This window comes from Apodemus sylvaticus, chromosome 10, assembly GCF_947179515.1.
Source record: "Apodemus sylvaticus chromosome 10, mApoSyl1.1, whole genome shotgun sequence".
NCBI classification, from domain to species: domain Eukaryota; kingdom Metazoa; phylum Chordata; class Mammalia; order Rodentia; family Muridae; genus Apodemus; species Apodemus sylvaticus.
Window position 1 is genome coordinate 22,410,163 of NC_067481.1, and position 26,712 is coordinate 22,436,874.

The window sequence follows — 26,712 nt, forward strand, 5'->3', positions numbered from 1 at the left end:
TGTCACTGTCTTCAGACACACCAGAAGAAGGCATCAGATCCCATTCCAAATGGCTGTGAGCCACCATATGGTTGCTGGGAATTGACCACAGGACAGCTATTAACCACTGAGCCATCTCTCCAGCCCAGGCCTGATCCTTTTGAGGCCAGATGTTACACATCAACTTTGGGAAGTCACGGTCTTCTCAGAGGGATTTCTGTGGTGTTCTAGAAACTGATATTCCCAGGGCAGCCTAAGGTGGCCCATCCTGGGACATCCCAGACAGTCTGCCCGTAGGCCTAGACTCAGCTCTTACTCCAATCTACTCTGAAGTCTTACAGGCTTTATAAGACGCCCCGTACTAGTCTGACAGCTGATGTCAGCTGAGCTGTGGTTTCTGTATACCTCCACCCCACTCCCCAGCCTGTACATCCTGGGGAAACTGAGTCAAAGGCCGAGAAGCGAGCAGAAACACCTCTGTTCTCAGGGTTTTCCTTCCCTGTTCTTTCAGTGTTCTGCGCTCTCTGGAGCTCACCAGCTTCTCTACCCATCCCCCACCCATCCCCCCACCCCGCTCAGCTCTTCCATTGGCCTCTACTGAGAAGGAGGTGTGGGAGGCGGTGCAGTGACTCACTCAAGATCTGTAAAAATTAAAGACGCACATTTAATGGGGAACCAAGGGCGCATGGAGGTGGTCTGTAGGAGTCAGTCTCCCAGCGTTTCCTACCCAGAGCTTCTCACCTGGACCCACTGTCCGCCTGAGCCTCCTGCCTACTAAGCCGGCTGAGTGTTAAGTTGCTCGGGCTTTTGGTTCCTCTTCTTCTTTTGTTTTCTCCAACTTTTGAACCTCCCCCTTGGCTGCTTCTGCTGATTTCTTCTGGTCCTCTGAGGGTGGGTGGGTGGAGTCGTCCGAGATCCTTCTGTAGATTTCCCTGGACTCTCTCCTCATCCCTTGCACGGACGGCTGACTGTCTCCCAACAGTTTTCTGCCCAGTCCTCCCGAGCCTTTCCTGTCCTGCTCCTCCATCCTCAGCCTCTGCTTTGAGCCCTCGTCCTCGTCCGTGGCGTCTCTCTCACTCTCTAGATCCTTCTCCCACTGTCTCACCACCTTCTCATCGTCTCGGCCTCCTCGCCGAGGCTCCTTCTCCGATGCTCCCTGCAGGTCCATCTGTGAAGTGATGTCCTCTGAAAAACAGAACAGGGTGGTGCAGGATGGAACACTCAGCCTGTGCTTCTCAGAGCAAAGACCTGAGGGTGGCCTTGGTCACGTGGTGTCACATGTCACACTCTTTCCAAGGGAGGGGAACCAGTCACCGCTCGGGTCCTGAAGAAGCTCTGCTTGGCATTGGGTGAGATGCTGCGTGGGTCATACGGCTGGATTACCATGCAATTGTAATTGTAAAGGGGACCCGAGATGGGCACACAAGGAGATCTCACCACCATCTCCCTCCAAGAATGATCGAAGCCAGAATTGGAACCCTGGACCTCCTGACCCAGAAACATACGCTCCTTCCCCTGCAAGGAATGGCATGGGTGGCTTACTCTTTGGTCCACACCACCACATGAGCAGCCACGGCCACAGGTTCCTGCTCTGGCACATCACACTGCAGCAGAACCTCCCACAACCTCGCCTTGACCGCTGTGATGCAAAAGACATCCTTCCTCCCTTGACAAAAATGGCATAGGTGTTGACAAGTGACATGGGGTCTTCTTTCTTTCCCCTCCCACTGGCCCCATCCTGCCACCGTTGGAGTTGTCTCTGGGGAGCAGTCAGTGTTGAGTTCTTTTTGTAAACATGAGAGCAGGCTGTGAGCAAGAGGCTCTGCTGGGGAGCTGCCGTCTGCCGTCTTATGATTCTCGCTCCTTCTCTGATATAGAAAAGTCACCAGCAATCACATCCTGGGTATCCTTCACGACCTTCTTCCTGGAAGCTGCTCACATGGAAGTCCACATTAGTGGTTTAACAGGGTCTCAGCCATCCAGAGATGAAAAAGGTAAACAAACAGTGCCCTCTTCTGTTCAGAGAAGGAAGTGTCCCCACGAGAAGGCCTGAGATCTTTCCTCTGCCTGTGGCCGGCCCAGACAGAGAGGAATCTACTTCGCTGCCCACCCCCTACTCCACAGCCCCTATTCATCACTCCAGTGGCTTTTTAACTGCTCCGTGCAATCGCCAAACAGAAGCCTGACTGCTCTTTGAGGGAATCAGCTACCACGAGGCAGGCACTGGAGAGATGGCGCGATGGATGACCCTGGGTCCCAAGAACAGGAGGCACACAGCTGCAAAGCCAGGACTTGGTGGGTGGAGGCTGAAGGAGGATCAGGAGCTGATGACCATTCCCAGCTACAGAGTAACTCTGAGGCCAGCCGGGGATGCTTGAGACACTGCCTCAAAACAAACAAACAAACAAACAAAAAAAAACAACAACAAACCGGAACGGAAAAAAAAAACAAAACCCTGGGCAGTGGTGGTGGCCTGTAATCCCGGCTCTCAGGAGGTTGAAGCAGGTGATCCCTGGAGCAAATGTGACTAGCCAGACAAGGCTCGAATCGGAGGTCAGCCTCTCTTTTCCACATTCACGGTACACGTGTGTATCAACACACAGATGTGTGCAGTAAGAGCAAGCTGTCATCTGGCTGCTCTGCTGCGGGAGCTGTGGGGACTAGAAAGGACTTGCCCTTGAATCTTGGGGTTACACTGGGCTCTGTCCTTCTGGACCCCCCCCCCCCACACACACACACATCATGGCTGGGAGGTCAGAATCCTACAGATCGAGGCAAGGCCACTGAAATCACAGTGGAATCATGGCTGAGGCCAGGGTCTAAAGCTAGATGGCCAGACTGGAAACCGCTGTGGATTTCTAAGCCCTCTCTCTACCTTCACGCCCTCCTTAGTAACGCTAAGTACTTCAACAGTATTTCCAGTAAGAGGGCGGTAGTGCCTACCACACTCCCAGAATGCCCGGCTGCAGGGCATCAAATGGAGACCAGCTTCTAAACTCTTCTCCAACCAGCTCTTCTGCGCTTGCCCATAATTTGACTCCCTTTCCCTCAGACCTTCCAGGTGGGCGAGCAAAGCCTGCGGGGGTCAAAGACCCCTTTTCTCCTTGAGGGTCTAGAGCACCACTGCTAAGCAGTGCAAAGGGTTCCAGCCCACCAACAGCAGGCGGCCGAGCTGGGGGAGTGGCTAGGTGCCTCCCCCCTCCATCGCATGTGACCTGGGGGCCACTGGTGTCGCTCAGTGGTGGCTCTGGCAGGATGACAGCCCTTTCCTGCTGCGTTCTGCGGGGGAAATGGTTTTGTGGGCTATGGGCCCTGCACAGGGGAGCCCCAGTCTGTCTGAGAATCTAACACCTACCTGGCACACTGAGAGTGATAGAAATGGTAAATGCCCCACGAATAACCTGAAGACAGAACAGAAAGGAGTCACAGGGCAGCTGGGCTGGGGGGAAAGCCGGGCCGAGGTGAGCCGAGTGCCTTCCCCGTCCTGATCCGGGAAGAGATTCAGCTGCTGTTGGCAACTATGTGAGCACACTCAGAGGGCAATGCCAACCTGGCCTTGGGAGGGACTGGTGAGTGAGGCAGGACAGCCGGCAGAGGAGGGTCGGGGAGGGACGGAAGGGCTGGTGACTCACGTTTCTCTGCCTTTTCCCTGAGGATCTCCCTGTAGTTTGTTTTCTTAAGTTCTTCGATGATACCCTTATTGGCGTCGTCCAAGGCCTGTGGAAGGCAGAGGGGCTGGTGAGCCCTTTGGAGACAGGGTATTGCGCTCTATTCCTGGCTGGCCTCGGGCTCCTGCCTCCATTTTCTAGGTGTTGGGATTGCAAGCATGCACCACCAACACCCCATCTGGTTGCTTTGTTTTGAAACGGGGTCTCGTTAGGTATGTAGTACAAGGTGGTCTCAAAAGCATGGTCATCCTGCAGCTCGCAAGCTTCTGCCTCTGATGGGATTACAGGCACCCCACACACACATCCTGCTTTCTGTGGGGTCTTGAAGAGGCTCCATCTTTGTCACAGTCGTCTCAGAGGCTGTCACTGAGCTCAGTAATGGCAGCTTTAGGATATGTGTAACTGGATGCCTGGTGGGTGGGCAACATGGTTCTAGGGCCTGCCCTGTCAGGTTTCATGTCTGGAAATGGCAGTGCAAGTGGGGGTGGGGCAGGTCTCAGAGCTGGTCCCTCGAGGAGCCACTGGGGACCAACTAATGAAGTCACTGCCCAGCCTTCAGGGTAACCTCAGCCCTGCCTCTCAGGAGACCAGGGCTCTCACTCTCAATCCCCTTGGTCCCTTGTGGGTCACAAACAAGGGCTTATGCTTTTGCCTTAGCTTTCCTGCAGATGCCAAGCTTCATATGGGGCCAGGATGACAGCCAGCCATGCATGGACCTTACACACACAGACACACACACACAGACACACACACACAGACACACACACAGACACACACAGACACACACACACACAGAGACACACACACACAGACACACACACAGACACACAGAGAGACACACACAGACACACACACTCACACACACAAAACAGAAAAGGAAGGAAGAACAAATGTCAATCAGCATTAAACAAAGGAAAAACCAGAAAGCAGTGAGGAGTGTAAGAGCCTACACCCAGGATCTAGTAGTCTCAGCTACTTCGGAGCCTGAGGCAGGAAGACCGTTTGAGTCTAGGAGGCTGAGGTCAGCCGGGACAATGGAAAGAGGCCCATTGGATATCTATATAAATAATACATAAATAAGACAGTAGCAAGTGTCAGAGTGCATAGGACATTGAAGAGGTGACTGTTTAAAAGTTTTGTTTCTTTTGTTTGTTTGTTTGTTTCAAGTAAGACCACTACTCAGACTGGCTGCCGCACTTTGCCAGCAGTGGCAAAGGTCAAAGCCAGTGCCCTGCCGGTGGCAGCGTGTGTCCTGTGACAGGTGGGCAGTGAGCAGTTGGGGAAAGGCTAGAGGGAGGGGCTGAGGGCCTAGCCACCCACCCACGCTGCCCCTCCCCAGCCCAGCAGCAGACAGACGCTCACGCTGATGATAGCCTGCTGCGCCTCGTTGTTGTGGACCAGCTTGGCACGCTCCAGGGCCTTCTCAAAGTTATTCACAGCCGACTCGAAGTCTCTCAGCTTCACTGGGGGGGGAGGGGGGGAGAAGGCAGAGAACAAACTGAGACGCACTGTGCCACTGGACAGAACCGCGGTCTGCCGGGTCCCATCGGAAGTCTGCGTCTGCAGGGATCGGCGCCAGATGACCACTGAGGAGCCCGGTCCAGACTTTGGAGGTATTCCCCGTCTGTGCAGCACTGAGGACGGGGACACAAGGACCAGCACTGCATCTCCCAGGCCCTCAGCGAGGGGAGAAACCTTAGGATAGGAACGGTTCACGAGATGTGTGCCTCCAAGGTGGCGACTGTAACCCCATCTGGAAATGGCTCTGGGAGAGGCCATCCACACTTTTAGGTAGCTGTCTGGAAATACTCTGCAGAGCCGGGGGAATGGCTCACTTGGTAGAGGCTATGATGCAGTAAGTCCTGGATTTGACTCCAAGCACTGCAGAAACTGGGAGTGGGGTTACGCACCTGTAACCCCAGAACTTGGGAGGTGGAAACCATGTAAGTGTAAGGTTGGCTATGTGTCAAGTTCAAGACCAGCCTGAGACTCATAAGACCCTGTCTCCTTTTCTTTCTTTCTTTTTTTTTTTAATACAAACAAAACAAAATGGGGAAGAGCCAAGTGGTGGTGACACGTGCCTTTAATCCTAGTGAGGCAGGTGGATCTCTCTGAGTGTGAGACCAGCCTGGTCTACACAGTGAGTTTCAGGACAGAAACCCTGTCTCTGGGAGTGGGGTGGGGGACCCAGCAACCAAAAAAAAAAAAAAAACAAAATAGTGAAAGATAGAGAGATGGTTCAGTGGGCAAAAGCATTTGCTATGTAAGCATGAGGACCTGAGTTCAAATCCTCAGTACCGATGTTAAAGCCAGGGGAGTTAAAGCCTGTAGCTGGAACGCTGGGATCCCAGTTCATTCACCAGCCAACCTGGCTGAAAGATCCTGAGAGGAAGTCACCGTGTGTCTTCCTCAGGTCTCTGCACATGTGTGCATAGGCACATGCACACACATGCGCACAACATATGCTGATCAGCATCATCTTTATCATCATCATCATTATCATCATCATCATCATCACCCCACTGGAGAGCAGGGAAACATGGAGAGATGGGTGTATACCATGGACAGCTACCTGAACCTCCGTTCCCCTCCTCTGATGGGATGGAGAACAAGTGGCTCAGCAGAGCTAGTGCTGGAGCTGAGCTTGGCCCAATTCGCTGAGTGACAGAGTGAACTGTGCCCTTTTAAAAAGGCCCCACGTGGCCCCTGGAGTGACGGCTCGGTGGAGACGCACACCGCCGGAGGAAACGAGTGAGCACCATTTTTACCCGGTTCTGAATCCCAGAAGCAAACACAATGACTGGCCTAGAAAGATATACCCCACGGCTGCGACAGTGGCAGAAGAGATATGGAAATAACCAGCCATTTTTTTTGGAGGGTGCGGGGAGGGGGTGGGTGTTTAAGGCCCCAGTCTACAAGATGGAATCCATAGCTCACACTGTTTCTGGGGCCCAGAACCTGTGGCCAGATAGGTGATAAGTCCCTAGGAGAGAGCACGCGACTGTTACTCTGCTGAATCAATCTAGCATCCACCGGACTCCTAACGACTGAGCACGCCCCTGGGCTCCAAGCCGAGAGCCTCCCTCTCACAGCAGAGGGCAGTGAACGCGGAGACCACGAACTAGACAACATGCAGAGGAGAAGAGGCGGCAGAGTGCCCGGACTGAGTGGGGTGACTACATCATCCCAAGTCTCAGGGATCGTCACAGGGGAGGGAGCAGGAGGATTGCTAAGAGGCAGATGGACAAGTGCAAGAAAATGGTGTTTTCTAAACACAACAGGGTAGCTGTGACACAAACACACAACAGTTAGGGCAGCTTGCGTAAGACTTGGACAAGTCTGAGCCACACAAAATCCCAACATGCGAGGGGAGAGATGGGACAATTTTTTCCCCCGAGACACCACCACCGAGAACACAGCCAGGTGGTGGTGGCGCATGCCTTTAATTCCAGCACTTGGGAGGCTGAGGCAGGCAGGTTTCTGAGTTCAAGGCCAACCTGGTCTACAGAGTGAGTTCCAGGACAGCCAGGGCTATAAAGAGAAACCCTGTCTCGGAAAAAAAAAATCAGTGAGACAGGTAGGTTGCTCACACTTGAAGGCAGGCCCCACACCCAGGAGTAGTTGGGAACCACAAATCGGACTTCATGGGTTAAAAGCAAAAGATAACACAAGGTTTGGGGGGAAGGGAAGTGGTGGTGAACCCGTGAGGAACTGGAGGAGGGGAGGTAAAATACGTTCTGTGAAATCTTTTTGGTTTTTTTTTTTTGTTTTTTGTTTTTTTTTTTTGAGACAGGATTTCTCTGTGTAGCCCTGGCTGTCCTAGAACTCACTCTGTAGACAAGGCTGGCCTTGAACTCAGACATCTGCCTGCCTCTGCCCCCCAGAGTGCTGGGATTACAGGTGTGCGCCACCACCGCCCGGCAAGGGTGAAGGTCAGTATGTGGCACAAGTTAAATTCCAGAAAATACACATTTTCTTTTTTGTTTGTTTTTTGTTTTCTGTTTTTTGTTTTTCGAGATGGGGTTTCTCTCTGTAGCTGTCCTGGAATTCACTCTGTAGACCAGGTTGGCCTCGAACTCAGAAATCTGCCTGCCTCTGCTTCCCAAGTGCTGGGATTAAAGGCGTGCACCACCACCACCTGGCATTTTGTGAAATCTTCAAAGAAAATAATAAAAATATTATTTAAAAATTAAAAAGGTGTGTGTGGGGGGGGCTGCAGAAATGGCTCAGCAGTTAAGAGCACTGACTGCTCTTCCAGAGAATCTGGGTTCAATTCCCAGCAACCACATGGTGGCTCACAACCATCTGTAATGGGATCTGACGCCCTCTTCTGGTGTGTCTGAAGACAGCTATAATTGTACTCATACATAAAATAAATAAATAAATCTTTAAAAAAGATTAAAACAAATCTGGGAGGCAGGGAGGCAGAGGCAGGAGGATCAGTGAGTTCAAGGCCAGCTTGGCCTACAGAGTGAGTTTCAGAACAACTAGGCTCCAGAGAGAAACTCTGTCTCAAAAAAACAAAACTGACCTACCAACTAAATTAATTCATTAATTCATCAAAACAAAGTAAGCAAACAGAGAACCAACCAACCAACCAAACAAACAAACAAAAATGAGTTGCTTGTCTCAAATTCTCAAAATCATAGTAAGATTGGAAGAGCAGAGAGGCTAGTCCAGCCCTCGGGACTGTTGCCTGGGGCAGGCCTGGCCTGGGAGAACGGCAGGACAGACGGACGGATATCTCTGAGCCCCTACCTTGGGCTTGGGCCACCAGAACACTGGCGTTCAGCTGCCACTCGAGGTCCCCTTCCTCCTCGGCGTACTGCTGAGACTTTTCACCGTAACTCTGGGCCTGCCACGCCTGGTCCAGCTCCAAGTAACAGCGGCCAATCTCATGGAAGAGCCAGGTCTTCTCCAGGGTGGTTTTGGCCAGAGGGATCTTCTCCTCCCACCTGGGGAAAAGAAGAACCAACCTGGTCAGCTCCTTCCCAGCTCTGGGCTCAGCGGTGGGAGGCCCAGGCTTCCCGTGGGAGCAGAAGAAAACCCATTCTTCCAATTTGGTCCAGAGCAGAATCGGTAAGTACCAGCATATTGCCAAAATGCCAGAGCTATTTTTGGTGACATCTATGGAGTCAAATTTGACATAACCTCTGAAAATAATGTTTGCAAAGGGCACCTGGGGGGAGGGGGGCTGGATGGATTGCTTAGTGGCAGAGTAATTGCTTTAGTATGCATGAGACCCAAAACTAATTCCAGCACTGCAAAGACCCAACAGTAAGAATGCAACAAAAGCAACTGAAATAACTCAAAAATAACTTTCCAGCATTACTGGGTTAGGCTCAGTGGCGCAGAACTGTGATTCCAAGCACCGGGAAGGCTGAGGCAAGAGAGTGAGTTCAAGTGCAGGCTGGACAACCGGTAGGAACCATATTCCTGTACACAGACACCAAGGGCATCCGACACCAAGTCACGTGACCCAGAAGGATTCATGGTGAACAAGTGTCAGAGGCCTGAAGGACGGTGTCTCTCCAGAAAGGGCAGCTGCATCCAAGGAAGCTGGCTCTCTGGGTCTGGGTTGTCTCTGAGGCTCCCTAGGGCTGTGCCCACCCACCCCACTGAACAGACAACCAACCTCAGGGTTAGACCTCAAACAGACCATCCGGGAAGTCGAGATGCAGTTCCTGTAAACCCGACACAGCCACACAGAGTCACACACACACACACACACACACACACACACACACACACATGGGAGGAACCCCTAAGGAAGTCACAAAGGTCCGTTGGCCTATCAGCTCTAAAACTAAGAGTCCCCTAGAGAAGAGCTCCGGGCTAGTGAGACAGACAGCTCCGTGGGGAAGGAAGGAGCTTGCCGGGCAAGCGTGGTGGCCTGAGCCTGGTCCCAGAGCCAGCGGAAGTGGGGATCTGACTCCACAAAGTCTTCCTCTGGCCATCACATGTAACAGTCAGACCCAAATGCCTGCTCCCCACTCTCACATCACACATATGACACACACAGTAATAATAAATAGTAAATAATAAATAATAATAAATTGAAAGTGAGTTCTTAGTTGGGCAGTGGTGGCGCATGCCTTTGATCCCAGCGGTCAGGAGGCAGAGGCAGGCAGATTTCTGAGAATTCAAGGCCAGTCTGTTTACAGAGTGAGTTCCAGGACAGCCATGCTACATAGAGAAACCCTGTCTAGAAAAACCGAAAAAAGAAAAGAAAAAAAGAGAGAAATTAATTCTTGAATTCTTGAGTCCTGACCTTCACTTTAGAATTTGAATTTCCATGGGTAAGGTCAAGTAATTTTTTGTCTAATTTTAATTGTTTTTATTTTTGGTGTGTGTGTGTGTGTGCACGTGTGTATGTGTGTGTGTATGTGTGTGTGTGTATGTATGTATGTGTATATTGTGTGTGTATATGTGTGTGTATATGTGTGTGCATGTGTGTGTATGTGTGTGTATGTGTGTATGTATGTGTATGTGTGTATGTGTATGTGTGTGTATGTATGTATGTATGTGTGTATGTATGTATGTGTGTGTATGTGTGTGTGTGTGTAGGTCATCTGGCCCTCCTTTCCTTTCCCCCTTTCTTCCTTCCTTCCTTCCTTCCTTCCTTCCTTCCTTCCTTCCTTCCTTCCTTGTCTTCCTCCTCTTCCTCTTCTTCCTTTTCCTCCTCCTCCTTTTCTCCAATAAGCTTTTGTTCTGTAGCTCTATCTGGCCCAGAACTGGCAATGCTCTTTCCTCAACCCCCTAAATAACTAGGATTACTTGCATGATCGGCCACACCCAGTTCTAAGCTCAGTTCATTTACTAATGCCTCTTTGTCTGGCTCTCTGTCCCCAGACAGGAATCCCAATGTGAGGGAAGGAAGTCGCAGTCCCAGGGTGGGAAAGGGGCAGTCTGTGTTACTTACGTGTCAATGGCTTGCTGGAATTTCCCAACTCTGGCAAAAACTCTGCCAATATTGTCAAGGGCTCTCGATTTTGCATCTGGAAGGTCACTGTGGAGAGGCAGCAAAAACAGACATTAAGTTGAAATCAGACACTATGGTGAAAAAGGCGAACACTAGGGCCCAGGCTCCAGGAATTTAGTGTTCCAAGGGGAAGCTGTCCAGGCTGGCAAGGCTGCATCACGCGGACCCATCTGTGCCCTTAGCCTGAGTCGGGCATCATCAGGGTCCTTCCAGGGTTCACAGCTTACAAAGATGTCCCTTTATTCCAGCAATTTTCCTTCTAGGCTTTACCTCAAGATAATGTAACAAGAACATCAATTAAAATGATTCTTATTTTAGAAACAACCCATCAGGGACGACTTAACAGTGGTAATTGGTTGGTGTGAATTGGTTGGTGTGAAAAAAGAGTTTATGATGTATGAAGTGGAAAAGTCATGCAGTGCTTGCTTAGCATCCGCAAGACCCTGAGCTTTCCCCAGCAACACAGGGGAAAATACATCTATGCGGGCCTATGCTTTCAAGATGGCGCAGGAAGGACATAGGGGCCATGAAATAGATGTGCATGCTTACACACACACACACACAGAGAGAGAGAGAGAGAGAGAGAGAGAGAGAGAGAGAGAGAGAGAGAAGAAGGAGGAGGAGGAGGAGGAGGAAGAAGAGGAGAAGGAGGAGGTGGAGACCCTGGTTTAGGAAAAGATACCATCTCAAAGGAATAGGCAGGAGGATGGAGGAGGATGGAGGAGGATGGAGGAGGATGGAGGAGGATAGAGTCCTCAGGACTGAGGAGGATGGAGAAAGATGAGGAGGATGGAGGAGGGTGGAGGAAGATGAAGAGGATGGAGGAAGGTGGAGGAGGATGGAGGGGGTGGAGGGGGTGGAGGAAGAGGGTGGAGGAGGGTGGTCTTTTCCAAGTTACTTACCATTTAAGGCCAAGATAGAGAGACAGAATAATAGAAAAATGAGACTGGCTAGCATCAGGTTACTTCCTGTTACCTTTCCCCTATAAGGATTAAGGCATAAAGAGACTCTTATTATCTTGCCAATTGAAACTGGCCCATTTATAGAACATGGCGGTCATCTCTGTAAGACTCTTTTCTTGGATCAACTGAACAGCAAGTGTAGTTTTAGCTTAGTAATGGGAAATTTAGCATTAGTGACTCCATTTTGATTTTTAACAGTCCTCAGTTACAGATCTGCTCCAATAGCACCTCACTCTTTCCCATCTTGGACTGGCTTCTCCACATCTTCTTTTCAGCACCTTTCTGTGAAGCCAGAGCCTGGCATGGTGGCACGTGGCAGAAGTCCCGACCTACCCAGTGGGCTGCAACAGAAGAATCACTTGAGCTAAGAGTTTGAGGCCAGCCTGGGCTATATAATAAGACTGTCATTTTAAAAACAAAAACAGCTCATCATAGCAGCTCATATATGTAACTCTAGCACTCATGAGGCTGAAGTAGAAGGATCAGGAGGTCAAGGCTAGCTTTGGCTACATTATGAGTTTGAGGTTATCCTGAGCTACATGAGACCCTGTCTCAAAAACAAAACCAAGCCAAACAAAACAAAAGAATATGACCCTTCGGTTGTCTGTCTGCAATGAAAATTAGACCTCATTCTAGCCTATGACTTTAGATCACCGTACTTCAAAGCAGCCCACCTAGCATGGCTAGAAGGTCATTCCTCAGACAGAATTTAACCTGTGACCTCAGCAACAGCCAAATCTAAGTGTGAGACTCCCCAGTGGCAGCTGCTTGCCCTCTGCACCCTTGATCCTCCCAAGCCTCCCTGGATAAAGGCACAGCCCCTGCTCACTCACCTCCCACCGAGGTCTCAGTTTGTAGCCTCAATGATAGAACACCAGGGCAAGCTCAAAGTCTCCCGTGGTGTGCCGCGTCTCAGCCCTTCTGTAAGAGCTCCTGGCATAGGAGACTGTCAAGTCTCTTTCATTCATTTAAAAACACTGAAAGGAGCTCTTGCTTTGAAAATCCTCTGTATGTGTCTAAGCACACATGTACATGTCTGTATGAGCATGCCACAATCCAGAACATACTCCAGGAAGGTCCCAGGGAAATGGGTGGGAGGTGGGGTAAGAGACTTCTGCACAGTTTTGAATCAAACCCAGCGTGGCAGAACCTTCTGTAAAGCCAAACTCCCTTCCAGGCATCAGCTGCCCATAGCCCTGGTCCCTAGCCTAGCGTAAAATCTCCAAATCCTCCATATGCCCATGTCTCTCTGCCAAGAATGGCCCTTACCCTCCTCTCGTCCAGTCCAAGCCTCCGGCCCCGTGTCCCCTCTCTGGCAGTATTCCTGTCTGTGTCTCTGTGGCTCCTCAGCCACAGTTTTCCTCAGCTGCCCTCACAGTCTGCCTAAGATAGGTTTTCCCTTGTAGAGTGGGCCCCCCCCGGGGCTAGGGCGGATGGCCCAGCGGTAGAGCCTGCCTAGCTTACACAAGGCCCTGGGTTGGGATCCCCAACACCACCAAAAATTTAAAAGAGAGAGTGAGTAATCTGCTGTGGTGTGACAGGTAAATCCTGTGGCTTCTTAATTTATTCATAATATTAATAAGAGAGCTGCTGAGAGTGGTGGTATACACCCTTCTGCCTTTAATCCCAGAACTCCAGAGGCAGATGCAGATGGATTTCTGGGAGTGCGGAGCCAGATTGGTCTAGACAATGAGTTCCAGGCAAGGCAGGGCTACATAGTGAGATCTTGTTTAAAAACAAAAGACAAAAATAAATAAATAAATAAATAAATAAATAAATAAATAAACGAAGGCTGAATGTGTGGCTCAGTGTTGAGTACTCGCCTGGCGTGCATGAGGCCAAGGTTCCAGCTCTACCATGTTCATAATGCAAGGACTGGGGAGATACACGAGACCCCATGTTTGATCCCCCAACCACCACACGAACTTAGCACGAAGATGCATGTCTATAATTCCAACAGCTAGGAAGTTAAGGAGTTTTTGATTGCGCTGGTGCACATCTGGCACGGTGGTGTATATCTCTTACGGAGTCTACAACCAGCCTCGGCTACATAGTGAAGTCAAGCCAACCCGGGCTACTTGAAATCCTACCTCAATTAAAACAACAACACACTCAGCGACAGGAAGACACATAAATCAAATCTACATCCACCCAAGAAATAAATAAGCGCTGGCGTACCTAGAAGCTTCTCGAACAAGTCATTGGCTAGTCTCTAAATGGCTGGAGAGAACGAGGGAGGGGTGCGTAGAACTCACTCAGGATGGAGTTTCCAGGTAGGGCCCTGTTTGCAGATGCTGAAAGGGCGGGAACTAGCCAGGCCAAGTGGCCTGAGCTTGTGATCCTAGCTCCCGGGAGAGAGAGGATGGGGAGCTAGAGGCCAGCCTGAAGAGACGTAGTGGAATCATGTCTCAAAACACACAGAAATAAAAAAGGAAGGAAGGTTGTTTAGAATACTGTACCCAGATACAACACTCTTGTTATGTGGCAAGAACTGGTAACAAGAGAGTGACTCTCTTCCCAAAGTCCAGTATCTTAGAGGACTGATAGGATACTGTCGGACGAGGAGGGACAGGGTGGGATTTCTGGGTCCTTTTCCTCCATCCCTACCCTCAAGTCAGGGTCAAAGGCTTTCCTAGCGTGAGACCCTGACCTTCAGGGTCTGATGGATGGGCGGGAGTGGCTTGACTGAGCAAGCTCTGTCGGAGGAGACAAAAGCAGCGCAGAGCTGGGATTCTTTCGATGGCCTCAGGCCGGAACGACCTGCACAGAGCTCTTTGCTGGCTGAGGCCCAAAGGAAGCTGTGCTGGCTGAGAGCAGCCTGCAGCCACTGGGTTTCCACTGGGTTCTTCTTTCATGGGAGAAGCCGAGGAAGCCCAGGGCGGGTGACCAGGACATGAGCAGGACCGCGGGAGGGAGATTCCTAGATGCCGCCCAGTTTTCCTCCAGGGGGTAGATGTTTAAGGTTCAGCGGTTCCTGGGGCAATATGTGTGGGACAGATGTAAGGGACAGACCAGACCGGGACTGGTTTCATGTGGGATTGCTTACAGGATGTTCAAAGAGAAAGAAAGGCCTTGGAGTCTGTTAAACAACAGGGTTGGGGCCTGTGAGAGAAGGGGAAAGATCTCTTGGAGACAGTGGCATCCCAGGGGGCTAGCTTTACATTTTTTTTTTCTTTTTGAGACAGAGTCTGACTATGTAGCCCTGACTGGCCTAGAACTCACAGGGATCTACCCACCTTTGCCTCCCAGGTGCTGTGATGAAGACACTCACAGTGCGCACACCTTTATTTAACCCTCGTGACCCCTGTCAGGTGGTATCATTAGGCCTTCAGTACAGGTGAGGAAACTGAGGGGACGAACAACTTAAATCCACACAGCTCTGAGTGACAGGGCTGGGAATCAAGGGCATGTCTGTCTCCAACTCCAGGTCTGTCCCACCGGCTTGCTCCATTCTAACAGCTGATAACTCGGTCTCCCTCCTTAGCCCTTAGGAGACATACAAGAAATTGTCCAGGAGAGGGTGGGTGGCATTGAGGGGCCTGGTGGCTAAGTGAGGTGAGGCTGGAGACAGTGTGCACAAGGCTGTGAGTGGCACTGCAGGCATGGCCTGGAAAGCATGTTTATTTTGGGAAGCCTTGAGTCTTGGGAAGAGTCCATTTCTGGCAGTGTTGGTAGCAGTATTATGATGGATACTAGGTATTTCCCTGTTAGTCAGCGGGGAAGGGGAGCTGTCAAAGGGCTGTGTGGCTTTGAAGATCTGTGGGAGCAGCGAGAGAGCAAGAGCGAGACAGAGACAGAGACAGACAGGAAGAGCAGCAGTGGTCTGAGGACACTGAGGCAGCGAGTCAAAGTGTAGAGTCTGAACAGGAAGTATCCCCCCAGAGGGCTCATGTGGTAAAGCATGGTCGCCACTTGGTGGCAGTATAGAGTAGCATAGAGAAGCCATTAGCTCAAGGGCAGCCAACAATGCACTGCAAACTGATTGGCTGGAGCCTGAGGAGTTCAGAACTGAGGGTGAGTGGTCACTGTAGCCAAGAAGGACTGACTCCAAAGGACTTAGGATCAGGATGCTCAGGCCTGGGGAGATGGTTCAGTGGGTGAAGGCGCTTGCTGCTAAAGCTCATGGCCTAAGTTGATCCTGGGACCTGCGTGGCAGGAGAAGTGATTCCCACAACTGTTCCTCCGATCACAGGAAAGCTCTGGCATCCATGTGTGCACACACATACAATGAATAAACGCACGAACAAATATATAGTAGATTTTTAAAAAGTTTCAGGACTCCCTGAACGTGATGGATTTCCCTGTCAAGAAGTTTCAAGTTGAGAACAGCTCACTTCAGGGAGATTGAACATCACTGTTTGATGGATACTAGGTACAGTCTTGGGTCTCTGTTTTTCTCGAGTGTGTGTGTATGTGTTGTGTGTACTTTTGTATGGTATGTGGTGTGTGAGTGTGTGTGTGTTGTCTCTGTGGGTATGTATGGTATGCCTATTTGTGTGGTGTATGTCTGTGCATGTGTATGATATGTCTATAAGTGTGTGTGGTTTCTGAGTATGTGTATGGTATGTTTGTGTGTATGTGTATTGTGTGGTGTGTCTGTTCCTTTGTATGGTATATGGTGTGTGAGAGTGTGTGTGGTTTGTGTTTGTGTCTGTGTATGGTATGCCTCTGTGTGTGTGTGTGTTTGTGTGTGTGGTGTGGTGTCTGTACATGTGTGTCTATACCTTTGTATGGTATGTGGTGTGTGAGTGTGTGTATGGTTTGTGTTTGTGTCTGTGCCTGTGTATGGTATATCTCTGTGTGTGTGTTTGTGTGTGTGTGGTGTGGTGTCTGTGCATGTGTATGGTATATCTCTCTGTGTGTCTGTGTGTATAGTATATCTGTATGTATGGAGTATATGTGTGTCTGTGTGTATGGCATTTCTCTGTATGTGTGTGTGAGGTGTGTGGTGTCTGTGCATGTATATGGTATATTGCTGTGTGTATCTGTGGATGGTATGTTTTTGTGTGTGTGGTGTCTGTGTGTGTCTGTGTGTATGGCATGTCTTTGTGTGTGTGTGTGTCTGTGAATGTGTATGGTATGGTATGTCTGTATGTGTGTCTGTTTGTGAACTGGAACTGACTGAGTCCAGGGCCTTGAACATGCTAGGCCATTGCCCTACCACTGAGCGGCATTCCCACCCCTACTGTCTCAAGTGCTTGGCCTGTACCTTTCTATCTAACCTCCCCTCCACCCCAGGGTGGGACGGCTGTACTGAGTGGAAACACTGAGACGGTGGTGAAGTGACCTGTCTCAGATCCTACAGCCTGGCTGCATCTACAGGACCCCAGACCTCATCCTCGGGGTCACCCCACGGTTCACTTAGCTTTGCCTCACTTTGCCCAGCTTCCTCTTGGCCCCTCTGTCACTCCAACCTTAAACTTCCTCCAGCCTCAGGCCTTTCCACAAGGCCAGCGTGCTGTACCCACACCCCCGCCCAGACATCCTCTCCTGAACTTTTTTTGTTTGTTTGTTTGGTTTGGTTTTTCAAGACAGGGTTTCTTTATGTAGCCCCGGCTGCCCTAGAACTCACTCTGTAGACCAGGCTGGCCTCGAACTCAGAAATCCGCCTGCCTCTGCCTCCCAAGTGCTGGGATTACAGGCGTGTGCCACCACCGCCCGGCTGACTTTTTGCTTTTGTAACAGGAGTACAATTGCAATTTAATAACTATGACTATGCCACCTTTTTCCCCCCTAGAAATCCAAACCTATATCTGGACATTGCTATGTTCCTAATGCCAAAAATATCTGGTATGCCTAGGGCCTGAAACAAAAATTAAAAAATAAACAAACACCAAGAGCCAGGCCACTGGGAGCTCACTGGAAATTTTAGCTATTATGATCCTGGTGTGTGATAAAAAAAAAAAAAAAAGCTACCAGCCTAGGTTTGCTTTCTACCCTCAGTCCTGAGTATTCAACCCCTACTTCCACTGGACTCTCCCTCAGGCCTGCCCTGCGGGACAGAAAGTAGGAACGACCTACGAGTAGCCCTGGCAAAGGCTCTCAGAGGCCTAGGGACCTTGGCCACCGCAGGGCACTCACTGTTCCTTGGCGATCTCCAGGTCCTTTCTGTGACTCTGCAAGGCAGCCACCATCTGCCCCATCTCAATCTGGGCGTTGCCTATGCAGCTGTACAAGTTCCCGACCAGTTCATCCTTGTTGGGTACCTCGTCTTGGTTCCATTCTAGAACCTTCTTCAGTACTTTCTCAGCTTTTTGGAGGCTCCCATCGGCACTGCCGCTGGTCAACACTGGGGAGAGAAGGAGTTGACACGGAGGTCAACTCCGTGTTGATGGACTGACTCCTCCCAGATAATTTCCATCCAAAGGTCAGCAGAGGACGAGGCTCGGGCTCCGAGGCTCCGGCTATCATGGTGCCTCTCCCCATTCTCCAACCCCGAGAATACTACCCACACATGTCAATGTCCTCTAGGCTCTTGAGGATGTAGTGGGCTGTCTGCGAGGGGCTGCGTTTCCGGTCCCTCAGCCACTTCTCTTGCATCAGCTTCCGGTCTCGCTCCCGGGCATAGATGGGCTTCTGCTGCCTCCAGAAGTTGCTGCGGGTGTCCAGGTAGTTGATACCAGTCATGATGAGGTCCTCCACGGTCAGGCCACTCTTGATGGTGCCTTTGATGAGATCTGTGGAGAGGCATCAAGGAGGTCACACACGTAGGGGAGTCACCGATTCTCCGTTCTCTAGTTGGAGCCCCTGCTGTAGGGCCCTGTAAGGACCTCTGCCTGAAGATGCCCCAGAAGTGAGGAAATGGGAGTTTGTGGGTGGCGATGGAAAGCCAGGGGGACATTCTTGGTACAAGCCTTGTTGTGGCAAAATAAGAGGGACAAGAAGGGTCTCTTGGACAATTTTCTGAGAAGCCTGTTCTCAAGGGTCCCTCCTTTTAAGCTGTGTCCTCAGGGAATAATAAAAAAGAGTCTGAATATGAACCTTGGTCCTCGTTACCAGTCCTAGTGGAGCAACCGGGTGCCAGGTAAGCTGGTGCATGCTGGGAGCTGTAGGGGTGTGCCTTCATCCTATCTACTGTGTGGCCATGGCCAGAGCTTAGGGCCAACTGAAATGACGCAAGGTCACTTGGGATTACGCTCAGGCCACTCCTGCCCTCCATGCCAGGCCCTCTAGAGACCAGGAAGCCTTTAGGCTCGTTACCAAGGAGATGTGCCAACAGTAAAGTTGTGTGCCAAAACCCTGCAGAGAAGCCTGCAGTTGACCTCAGGAAACCAGCTCTGGAGAGAGGGTGCTTGTTTCCAGGGTGTCCCCTGTTCAGGCTTATCAGTTCAGAGCAATACTCCCATGCCAGGTTAGTGGGAGGCCTGAGTTTGAGGGTTCTGTCAGCGTGGTGTGATGGACTGGATTCTGTAGGTGACGCCACCACGGACTTGCTTGTCACCTTGGACATTCGGTGAATTCTATTTCCTTGTCTATGAAATGAGGGATGAACCAGACGATGTCTCAGAACATGTAGTCCTGACGTGTTCAGATCCCACCACCTGTCCGTCAGGTTCTTTTACCCACCGTACAGACTACAGTGATGTTTGTGATTTGCCTCTTGAATGTCCTTCCCTTAATGGCCTTATATGTTAAGGCTTGGTTCCTAGCCAGTGTACTACTGGAATATGGTGGAAGAACATTTAGGAAGAAGAATCTATTGTCAGGAAGTTACGCTCTCTGGGGGCATGCCTTCCAATGCGGGCTATCGGAATCTCTGCTCCTTCCTCTTTTGCTATACTTTCTGGCCTACTGGGTGCTCCCTGTACAATGTTCTGTCTCACCGACAGGCCCTGAAACCTGAATACCTATGAAATTTCTGAAACTTTAAGCCAAAAAAAAATTTTTTTTTGAAAAAGGGTCACACTATATAGCCCTGGCTGTCTTGGAACTTGCTACATTGACTAGACTGGCCTTGAACTCACAGAGACCCACCTGCTTCTTTTGGGATGAAAGGTATGGGTCACTGTATCAGACCGGCATCTTTCCTTCTTACAAGCTGATTATCTCAGGTGTTCCGTCACAGTGACGTAAGCTTGACAAAGGAGCCTACATACTGAAAAGTGGGGATCCCGAGTGTGGACTTCTTGGGTTCAGATACAAGCAGAAGCATGTTGCCTAGCCTCCTGTGACCTCAGTCGGGTGAGAACGCTCTATGACCCTTCTATAGGTCTGGGTTGGCTGCGTTCCGAGACAGGCTGTCCCTTAAGCTCCCACCCACTGCCCCAGCCCTGCCAGCAACAGGTCTGAAACCTTCATCCAGAAGAAGCTTCTCTAGATACTCCTTGTCCACATACAGTTCCCCGAGCAGCTGCCGAACTGTCTTCTCGCTCTTGAGCGAGCCCTTCCGCTTGATTTCATGCTTGGTGTTGTAAGAGAGGTGCTTTACAGGTAGATGCTTCTGTTGGGCTTTCTTACTCTGGAAAATGGAGGGACATCCAAGGGAGCCTCAGTAAGGAGGAGCTCAGAGAAAGCAGTGTGGATTGAGAGCCTGAGACTCCAAGGTCCTGTTCCTGCAAGACCCTCTGCGGCCGGAGAACCATGAAATACGCTTGGTCGGGTCTGGCTGGATTCCCAAGATACCTCAGGAGCTGCGGCGGAATCTCATGGTGGCCCATGATGGGCAGAAGTGACATGTCCCCAGTGGTATGTTACTAGGGTTTTGAAGGTACAAGTGGTCTCAGAACCAGGCACCTTACCTCTGCTTGCTTGCTTAAGAAGGAGAGGTCTCCTTTGTTCTCCAGCTTAATTGAAGAAGGACCTGCAGGACAGAGGCTGGGACTGAGCAGGGCCAAGCCTCTCAGGCGTGACCGATCACATACTTTTATGTGGAAATGGCTACCTTTGGCAGGGAGATGGCAGAGGCCTTGGCCTCAAGCCACCCTAAAACAGGAATGGTGCAGGGTGGTTGGTAAAACACTGTCCTAGACACTAGATGATCTCCACTAGCCCAAGGCCACAGCAGCCAGATTTCCAAATACAGAGAGATCTGGGATTAAGGGAGACTCTGTTACATGCTATTTCCACAGTTTGCTATCCACAGAGACGAGTTCTCACTCACCTCCTTGTTCACTCTGCTGTGGAGCTGACAGATAAAATTAGCCCTTAGTATGGTGAGGGAGGAGCCAGCCTCAGAAAGGCTGGACTCAGAACCCAACTCTAGTCTATGTATGTCTTCAGAAAGGACAACTTCAAAGCAGCCCATCTAGTGTGCCTAGCGGATCACTCCTCAGACAGAATTTAACCTGTGACCTCAGCAACAGCCAAATCTAAGCGTGAGACTCCCCGGTGGTAACCGCTTGCACTCTGCACTTTGACCCTCCCAGGCCTACCAGGATAAAGACAGAACCCCAGTGCTCACTCACTTCCCACGGAGTTGTTGATGGCTTCCTGGGCTTTCTGAATTCCTACTTTGAATTCCCGATCAGGTCTCAGTTTGTAGCCTCGATGATAGAACACGAGGGCAAACTCAAAGTCTCCCATGGTGTACAGCGTCTCAGCCTTCTGTAAGATCCCCTGGAATGAAAGACAGTCAAACCCAGATGGAGAGACAAGACCTTAAAGGACTTGTATGGTGGGATGGGTGGGGTCTCAGGTCGGAGGTCAAGGTTGGAACAGGAGAGGCAGGGAGGCAGGCCAGGCGAGCACTGAAGAGGAAAGGGCACCAGACACCAAGTGATCCAGCTGGTTCTTCAACCCCCAGTAACCAGAATCTGCTGTGATGGAAATGTCGAAAGCCACACTGAGCTCTCCCATCCGGCAGTCACCTTGCAGAAAGTCGGGTCATTCTGAAGTGAGGCTTCAGCGTCATTCAAGGATTTCTCTAAGTCTCCCATCTTCAGGTAGCACTTGGAGCGGGCAACCAGGCAATTCTTATCTCCGCTTTGAAGGTGAAGAGCCTGCCAAAGGGAAGCGCTCTGATGGGCAGACGCCAGGAAGAGCAGGGCGGGAGCCTGACCCGGAAGGGTGGTCTGCCACCTACGGCAGTTTCCAGGGGACCCTCCAGGTCAGTACACAGACTCCTGCCTCCGAGTCTCATCAGATGCAAACAGCCCCACCCACTGACTCAGCGAACATGAACATCTGTATGTGACTGATCGCAGAGAAGGCTCTATCTCGGCTCCTGAGGAAGCCACTCACCGGTTAAGACAGAGGAATTGGCTGGGCTGAGGATCCATGACTTTCTGCCCAATCCTTCCAGCAGTACAACTTCAAGATGGTTTATGTCTACCAAGTTCAACAAACTTCAGTTGGCTGCATACGTTTGCAATGTAAATGTCAAAGGCTGATATAAACCGAATAGATTTTAGGACCGTCTAAAACTCGGGTTACTCATCCCCTGGCCTCTGTGTGCAAGGATTAGAACGCAGGGCTTTATGAATGTCGGAGCAAGTTCTCTACCTTTGGATTGGACCCAGCCCACATCTTCCCTTGCTCTCCTTCCCTTCTTCCCTCTCTGTCTTTCTGGTTTGTTGGAATTTCGTTGTTGTTCGGTTTGGTTTAGAGAGATAATTTCAAACTGTAGCCTTGACTGGCCTGGAGCTTGCTATGTAGATAGACCAACTGGGCCATGCTCCTGCTTCTACCTCATGGATGCTGGGAGTACAGGCATGTACCCCCATACCCAGTCCTCCTCTGATTTCTTCAGTCTTTGGAGTAGTTATAGATGGATTATAGATGTACGCTGTCACACCTGGCTTGAGCCTCCTCCTTCCTCCTCCTCTACTTCTTTATGTAGTAAACTGAGAATTATCGCTATTTTGGGGAACTAAGAAGCCTAACCCTAACCTTAACCCTAACCCTAATCCCTGAGGAAGACAAAAGCCATCTGGAGGTCCTAGTATAAGATGGGCACTTCTCTTGCCCCCATGTCCTGCCATGCCATCTTTCTTTCTTTCTTTCTTTCTTTCTTTCTTTCTTTCTTTCTTTCTTTCTTTCTTTCTTTCTTTCTTTCTTTCCTTCCTTTCTTCCTTCCTTCCTTCCTTCCTTTTTTTTTTTTTTTGGTTTTTTGGATTTGTTTGTTTGTTTTGAGACAGGGTTTCTCTGTATAGCCCTGGCTGCCCTGGAACTCACTCTGTAGATCAGGCTGGTCTCGAACTCAGAAATCTGCCTGCCTCTGCCTCCCAAGTGCTGGGATCACAGGCGTGTGCCACCAATGCCTGGCTCCTCTCTTTTTTTAAAAAAAAAATTAATTTTGCAGCCAGGCAGTGGTGGCATACACCTTTAATCCCAGAACTTGGGAGGTAAAGGCAGGCAGATTTCTGAGTTTGAGGCCAGCCTGGTCTACAGAGTGAGTTCTAGGACAGCCAGGGCTACACAGAGAAACCCTGTCTCAAAAACAAAAACAAAAACAAAAACAAAAATGTGTACGTGTTGGCCCATGTGATTCTATGCATGCAACAGTACAGCTCAGAGAACAACCTAGAAGACGTTGTTCCCTCCCACTATGTGGGTATGGGCATCAAATTCAGCTCATCAAGCTTGGCCAAATGTAGCCGTATCCTCTGAGCCATCGTTGCCAGCCCTGCCAGCCCTGTCTGTATATGTCTTGAGACAGGGCTTCACATGATCCATGATGGCCTCAGCCTCATCATGTAGCTGAGGCTGCCCCTGTCCTCCTGATCATCTGACTTAGCCTCCTTAAGTGCTACAGTGACAAGCAGAGGAGTCGTCACACCCAGCTGTGCCCTGTCACCTTCCTACTGAGATCGGTACAGTTGTGGTAAATGTCTGTCCCTGTCCTGGAGTAACCAAGACAGAAGAGAACATGCCCCCAAGGGAAGGTGGCTCCGCACTAGAAAAGGTGTGTGTGTGTGTGGGGGGGGGGAGGCAGGCAGGAGACCCTGGTCCCCTAGGCGTCAGACAAGGGCCGCCCTCTTTAAGACCTTCCTCCTTTTCTAGGAAGAGGAAGCAGTTGCTATCTTTCCTAGAATGGGAGGACTTCTAACCTGCCCTTAGGGTCATCTCTGCCTTCTGTCTCAGCTGCTCTGGGACCAGACAACTCCAGGGGAGAGGGGAATGCAGAAGCAACAGGGCTCCTAACTCCATCTGCCCACCAGGCCAGCATTTCTTTAGGAGGCTGTGACTAGGGAAAGAGATGGAAGACTGGGGGGACGGCAGAGAAAGTCTACTTGAGGGAAGTCTTGGGATTGGTTTAGCGGGCTGACACTCCATTTAAGGGTTTGCTTTAATTTGGTTCTTTTGAAACAGTTTTGCCAGTTTAGCTCAGGTGTGTCTTGAGCTCGCTATGCAGCCCAGGCTGGCCCCAAACTCAAAATCCTCCTGTCTCAGCACCATGAATATGGGATTACAAGTACCACCATGCCTTCGGAAATAAGTGGAGCTGGGTGTGGTGGTGCACACCTTCAGTTCTCTGGTGCATACTGAGGAGGCAGAGGGAAGCGGATCCCTGAGTTCAGGATAGGGCGGTTTACAGAGCAAATTCCAGGCTGGCCAGGGCTATTACAGAGAAATTCTGTCTTGAAAAAAGAAAAGAAAGAAAGAAGAAAAAAAGGGAAGGAAGGGGAAGGGAAGGAAGGAAGGAAGAAGTAGGCTACGGGCTCTTCATGTTACTCAGTAGAAGAGCAATTGGCAAGCACGCGGGGTTGGAGCCTCAGTACCCAAAAAGAAAAATCCAGTTTCTAGTGACGGAAATGGTTCTTTTGTCCTGGAGGCAGACTCTCCAGTATCCCACACTGGCCCTGGACTTGCTAAGTAGCCATAGATGATCTTACATCTCTGTTCCTCCTGCCTCTACCTGCCAGCTGCTGGGACTGAAGGTGTGGGACAACACACTCAAAAGCAGGATCAAACCAGAGCTCCGTGCGCACTAGGCCAACACTCTGTACCCAACTCAGCAGCGCTGTCTCCAGCCCTGCAAAGGACATGGTTATCAGAACACCTTGCAGTATGAAGGTTGGGCACCTCAGGCAAATAGAATCTGAATGCTCGGCTCCGACGATCCTTCCTTCACTACTCCATCTAGTTCAGTGTACTGACCTTGGGCGTGTTACCTAACTTCTATATCCACTTCCTCATCTATACAAAGAAAAGACAAGAGTATCCTGCTCCACTCCCCACCCCCCAGAAGTGCACTGTGCTTAGAGCTGTGAGTCTAGTATCCTAAAACAACTCCCAATCCCCTTAGGGTACAATGGTGTCATTTTCAATACGTTTGCTACAATACATGCTAACTTTGCCAACCGCTTTCTTACCGGAAGCCTGTGCCAGAGACTTCTACATTTAGCCTCTCCCGCAATCTGCAGCACAGGATGGGAGACTGAGTTTATCAAGAGAAAGGCAATCACGAAACTAAAGAAAGGGGGGGTGGGGAGGAGCCTGGAGAGATGGCTCAGTGGTTAAGAACACCGACTGCTCTTCCAAAGGTCCTGAGTTCAAATCCCAGCAACCACACGGTGGCTCACAACCATCTGTAATGAGATCTGACTCCCTCTTCTGGGGTGTCTGAAGGCAGCTACAGTGTGCTTACATATAATAAATAAATAAACTTAAAGAAAAAAGAAACTAAAGAACGGTAATGATTGGTCACTTTTTATCACAAACTGGCAGATGTTAGTGAGAAACAAGAGAAAAAGGCAGGAGTCCGGGCTTATCTGTGACAGTGGTGTATCACGGGAACCAGGAGTATTAGACACAAAATGGATCTCAGGGCACGGTGGTAAAAAAAAATTGACTGACTGCTCTTCCAGAGGACCCAGGTTCAAGTCCCAGCACCTACATGGCCGCTCAAATCCCTCAGTAACTCCTCCACTTCTAGAGGATCTGATGTCCACTTCTGCACTCTATGGGGGAAAGTATGCATGCGGTGCACGCATAAACATGCAGGCAAAACATCCATCACATACAAATATTTTTCTTTAAGTGGCGAAGTGTGTGTGGGGGTGGGGTGCGTGGCGCTATAGTGTTGGTTTATTGGTTGACAGCACTTACTACTCTTGCAGAGGACTCGGGTCTGGATCCCAGCACCCACTTCGTGCTCCAACTCCAGTTCCAAGGGATCCAATTCCTTCTTGTGTCTTCTAAAGGTACCAGGCATGCATGTGGCATACATACACATACGCGCACGCGTGTGCACACACACACACACACACCTTTCATCAACAACAAAATGGTGGTGGGTCCAGGTAGCGAGTGGAGTTCCAGCACTCCAGAGGTCAACTGAAAGATTGGGAGCTGGACTCCGGAATCCATAAGGAGGGCAACTTCCTTTCAAAACGGAAGTTGGGAATGAGGGCGCACATCTGAAGTCATCTCTCAGGAAGTAGAGGTAGTTCGAAACCACCCTGGTCTACAGAACAAGTGTCTATCTCACTCAAAGAGGAGTGGAGGTGGGGAAGAGAGAGAGAGAGGAAAGAAGAGAAAAAAGAAGAGGGAAGAGGAGGAGGGAGGGAAAAGGAAAAAGGGGGAGGAGGAAGAGAGGGAAAGGAGAGGAGAAAAGGAACAAGGAAAAGAGGAAGGCGAAGCAGTGATAGGTTCAAGGCGCGACTCACGTTGGTAAAGCTTTGAATGGCCTTAGAGAACTCCCCGCATAGATAAAGCCTCTCGCCCTCTGCCATGTAAGAGGGAAAGGTGCTTCTCAAGGTATCAGCTTCGCCGTCTGACATGGTCACCCGACTTTTGGATATTTTGAAGCAGATCCAGAAAGGGAAAGAAGCTGGAGAATCACTGGCTTGGTTTGTGGCAGCCCGGTCTCTTAGCAACCCAGAGAGATAGTCTGACTTCCGGTTTCTCCCCTCCCCTGGCGGTGTTAGGATCCCGGGCGAGCCTGCCCAGTGTGCTCATGCGCCTGTGTGGCCACGCTGCGCACACCGGTCAGACAAGTGCCGAGCGCGTGGCGGGCGGCTGCAGGGCGGTGGCGCTCCAGAGTGATCGCTGTTGCTCATAGGTTGCTACCCCCACCCCCCACCCCCCGTTGCCACGTGGAAAGCCTCTCAGACAAAGCAAGCCAAGAAAATGAGAATTGAAGGCAAAATTCCAAGTAGGATTAAGGCTTAAGCTCCCCAGGTCCCATCAGGAAGGAGAGAGAATTTTGAACTTGGAGTCAGAGGGCTTGGGCAGCCTT

General features: G+C 50.4%; 1 protein-coding gene across 1 annotated transcript; it reads right to left on the reverse strand.

Annotated features, from left to right (window-relative positions):
- Positions 1 to 621: 621 nt before the first annotated feature.
- On the reverse strand, positions 622 to 26,269 carry Odad4 (outer dynein arm docking complex subunit 4). The gene is made up of 12 exons (XM_052194858.1): positions 26,141 to 26,269; positions 21,398 to 21,529; positions 20,996 to 21,146; positions 20,330 to 20,391; positions 19,884 to 20,049; positions 18,044 to 18,268; positions 17,673 to 17,880; positions 10,570 to 10,656; positions 8,406 to 8,602; positions 5,010 to 5,110; positions 3,612 to 3,696; positions 622 to 1,164 (listed from the first exon to the last, which is right to left on the reverse strand). The coding sequence occupies exons 1-12, from the start codon at positions 26,252 to 26,254 to the stop codon at positions 770 to 772; spliced, it is 1,923 nt and encodes a 640-aa protein (XP_052050818.1). The 5' UTR covers positions 26,255 to 26,269; the 3' UTR covers positions 622 to 769.
- Positions 26,270 to 26,712: the final 443 nt, after the last annotated feature.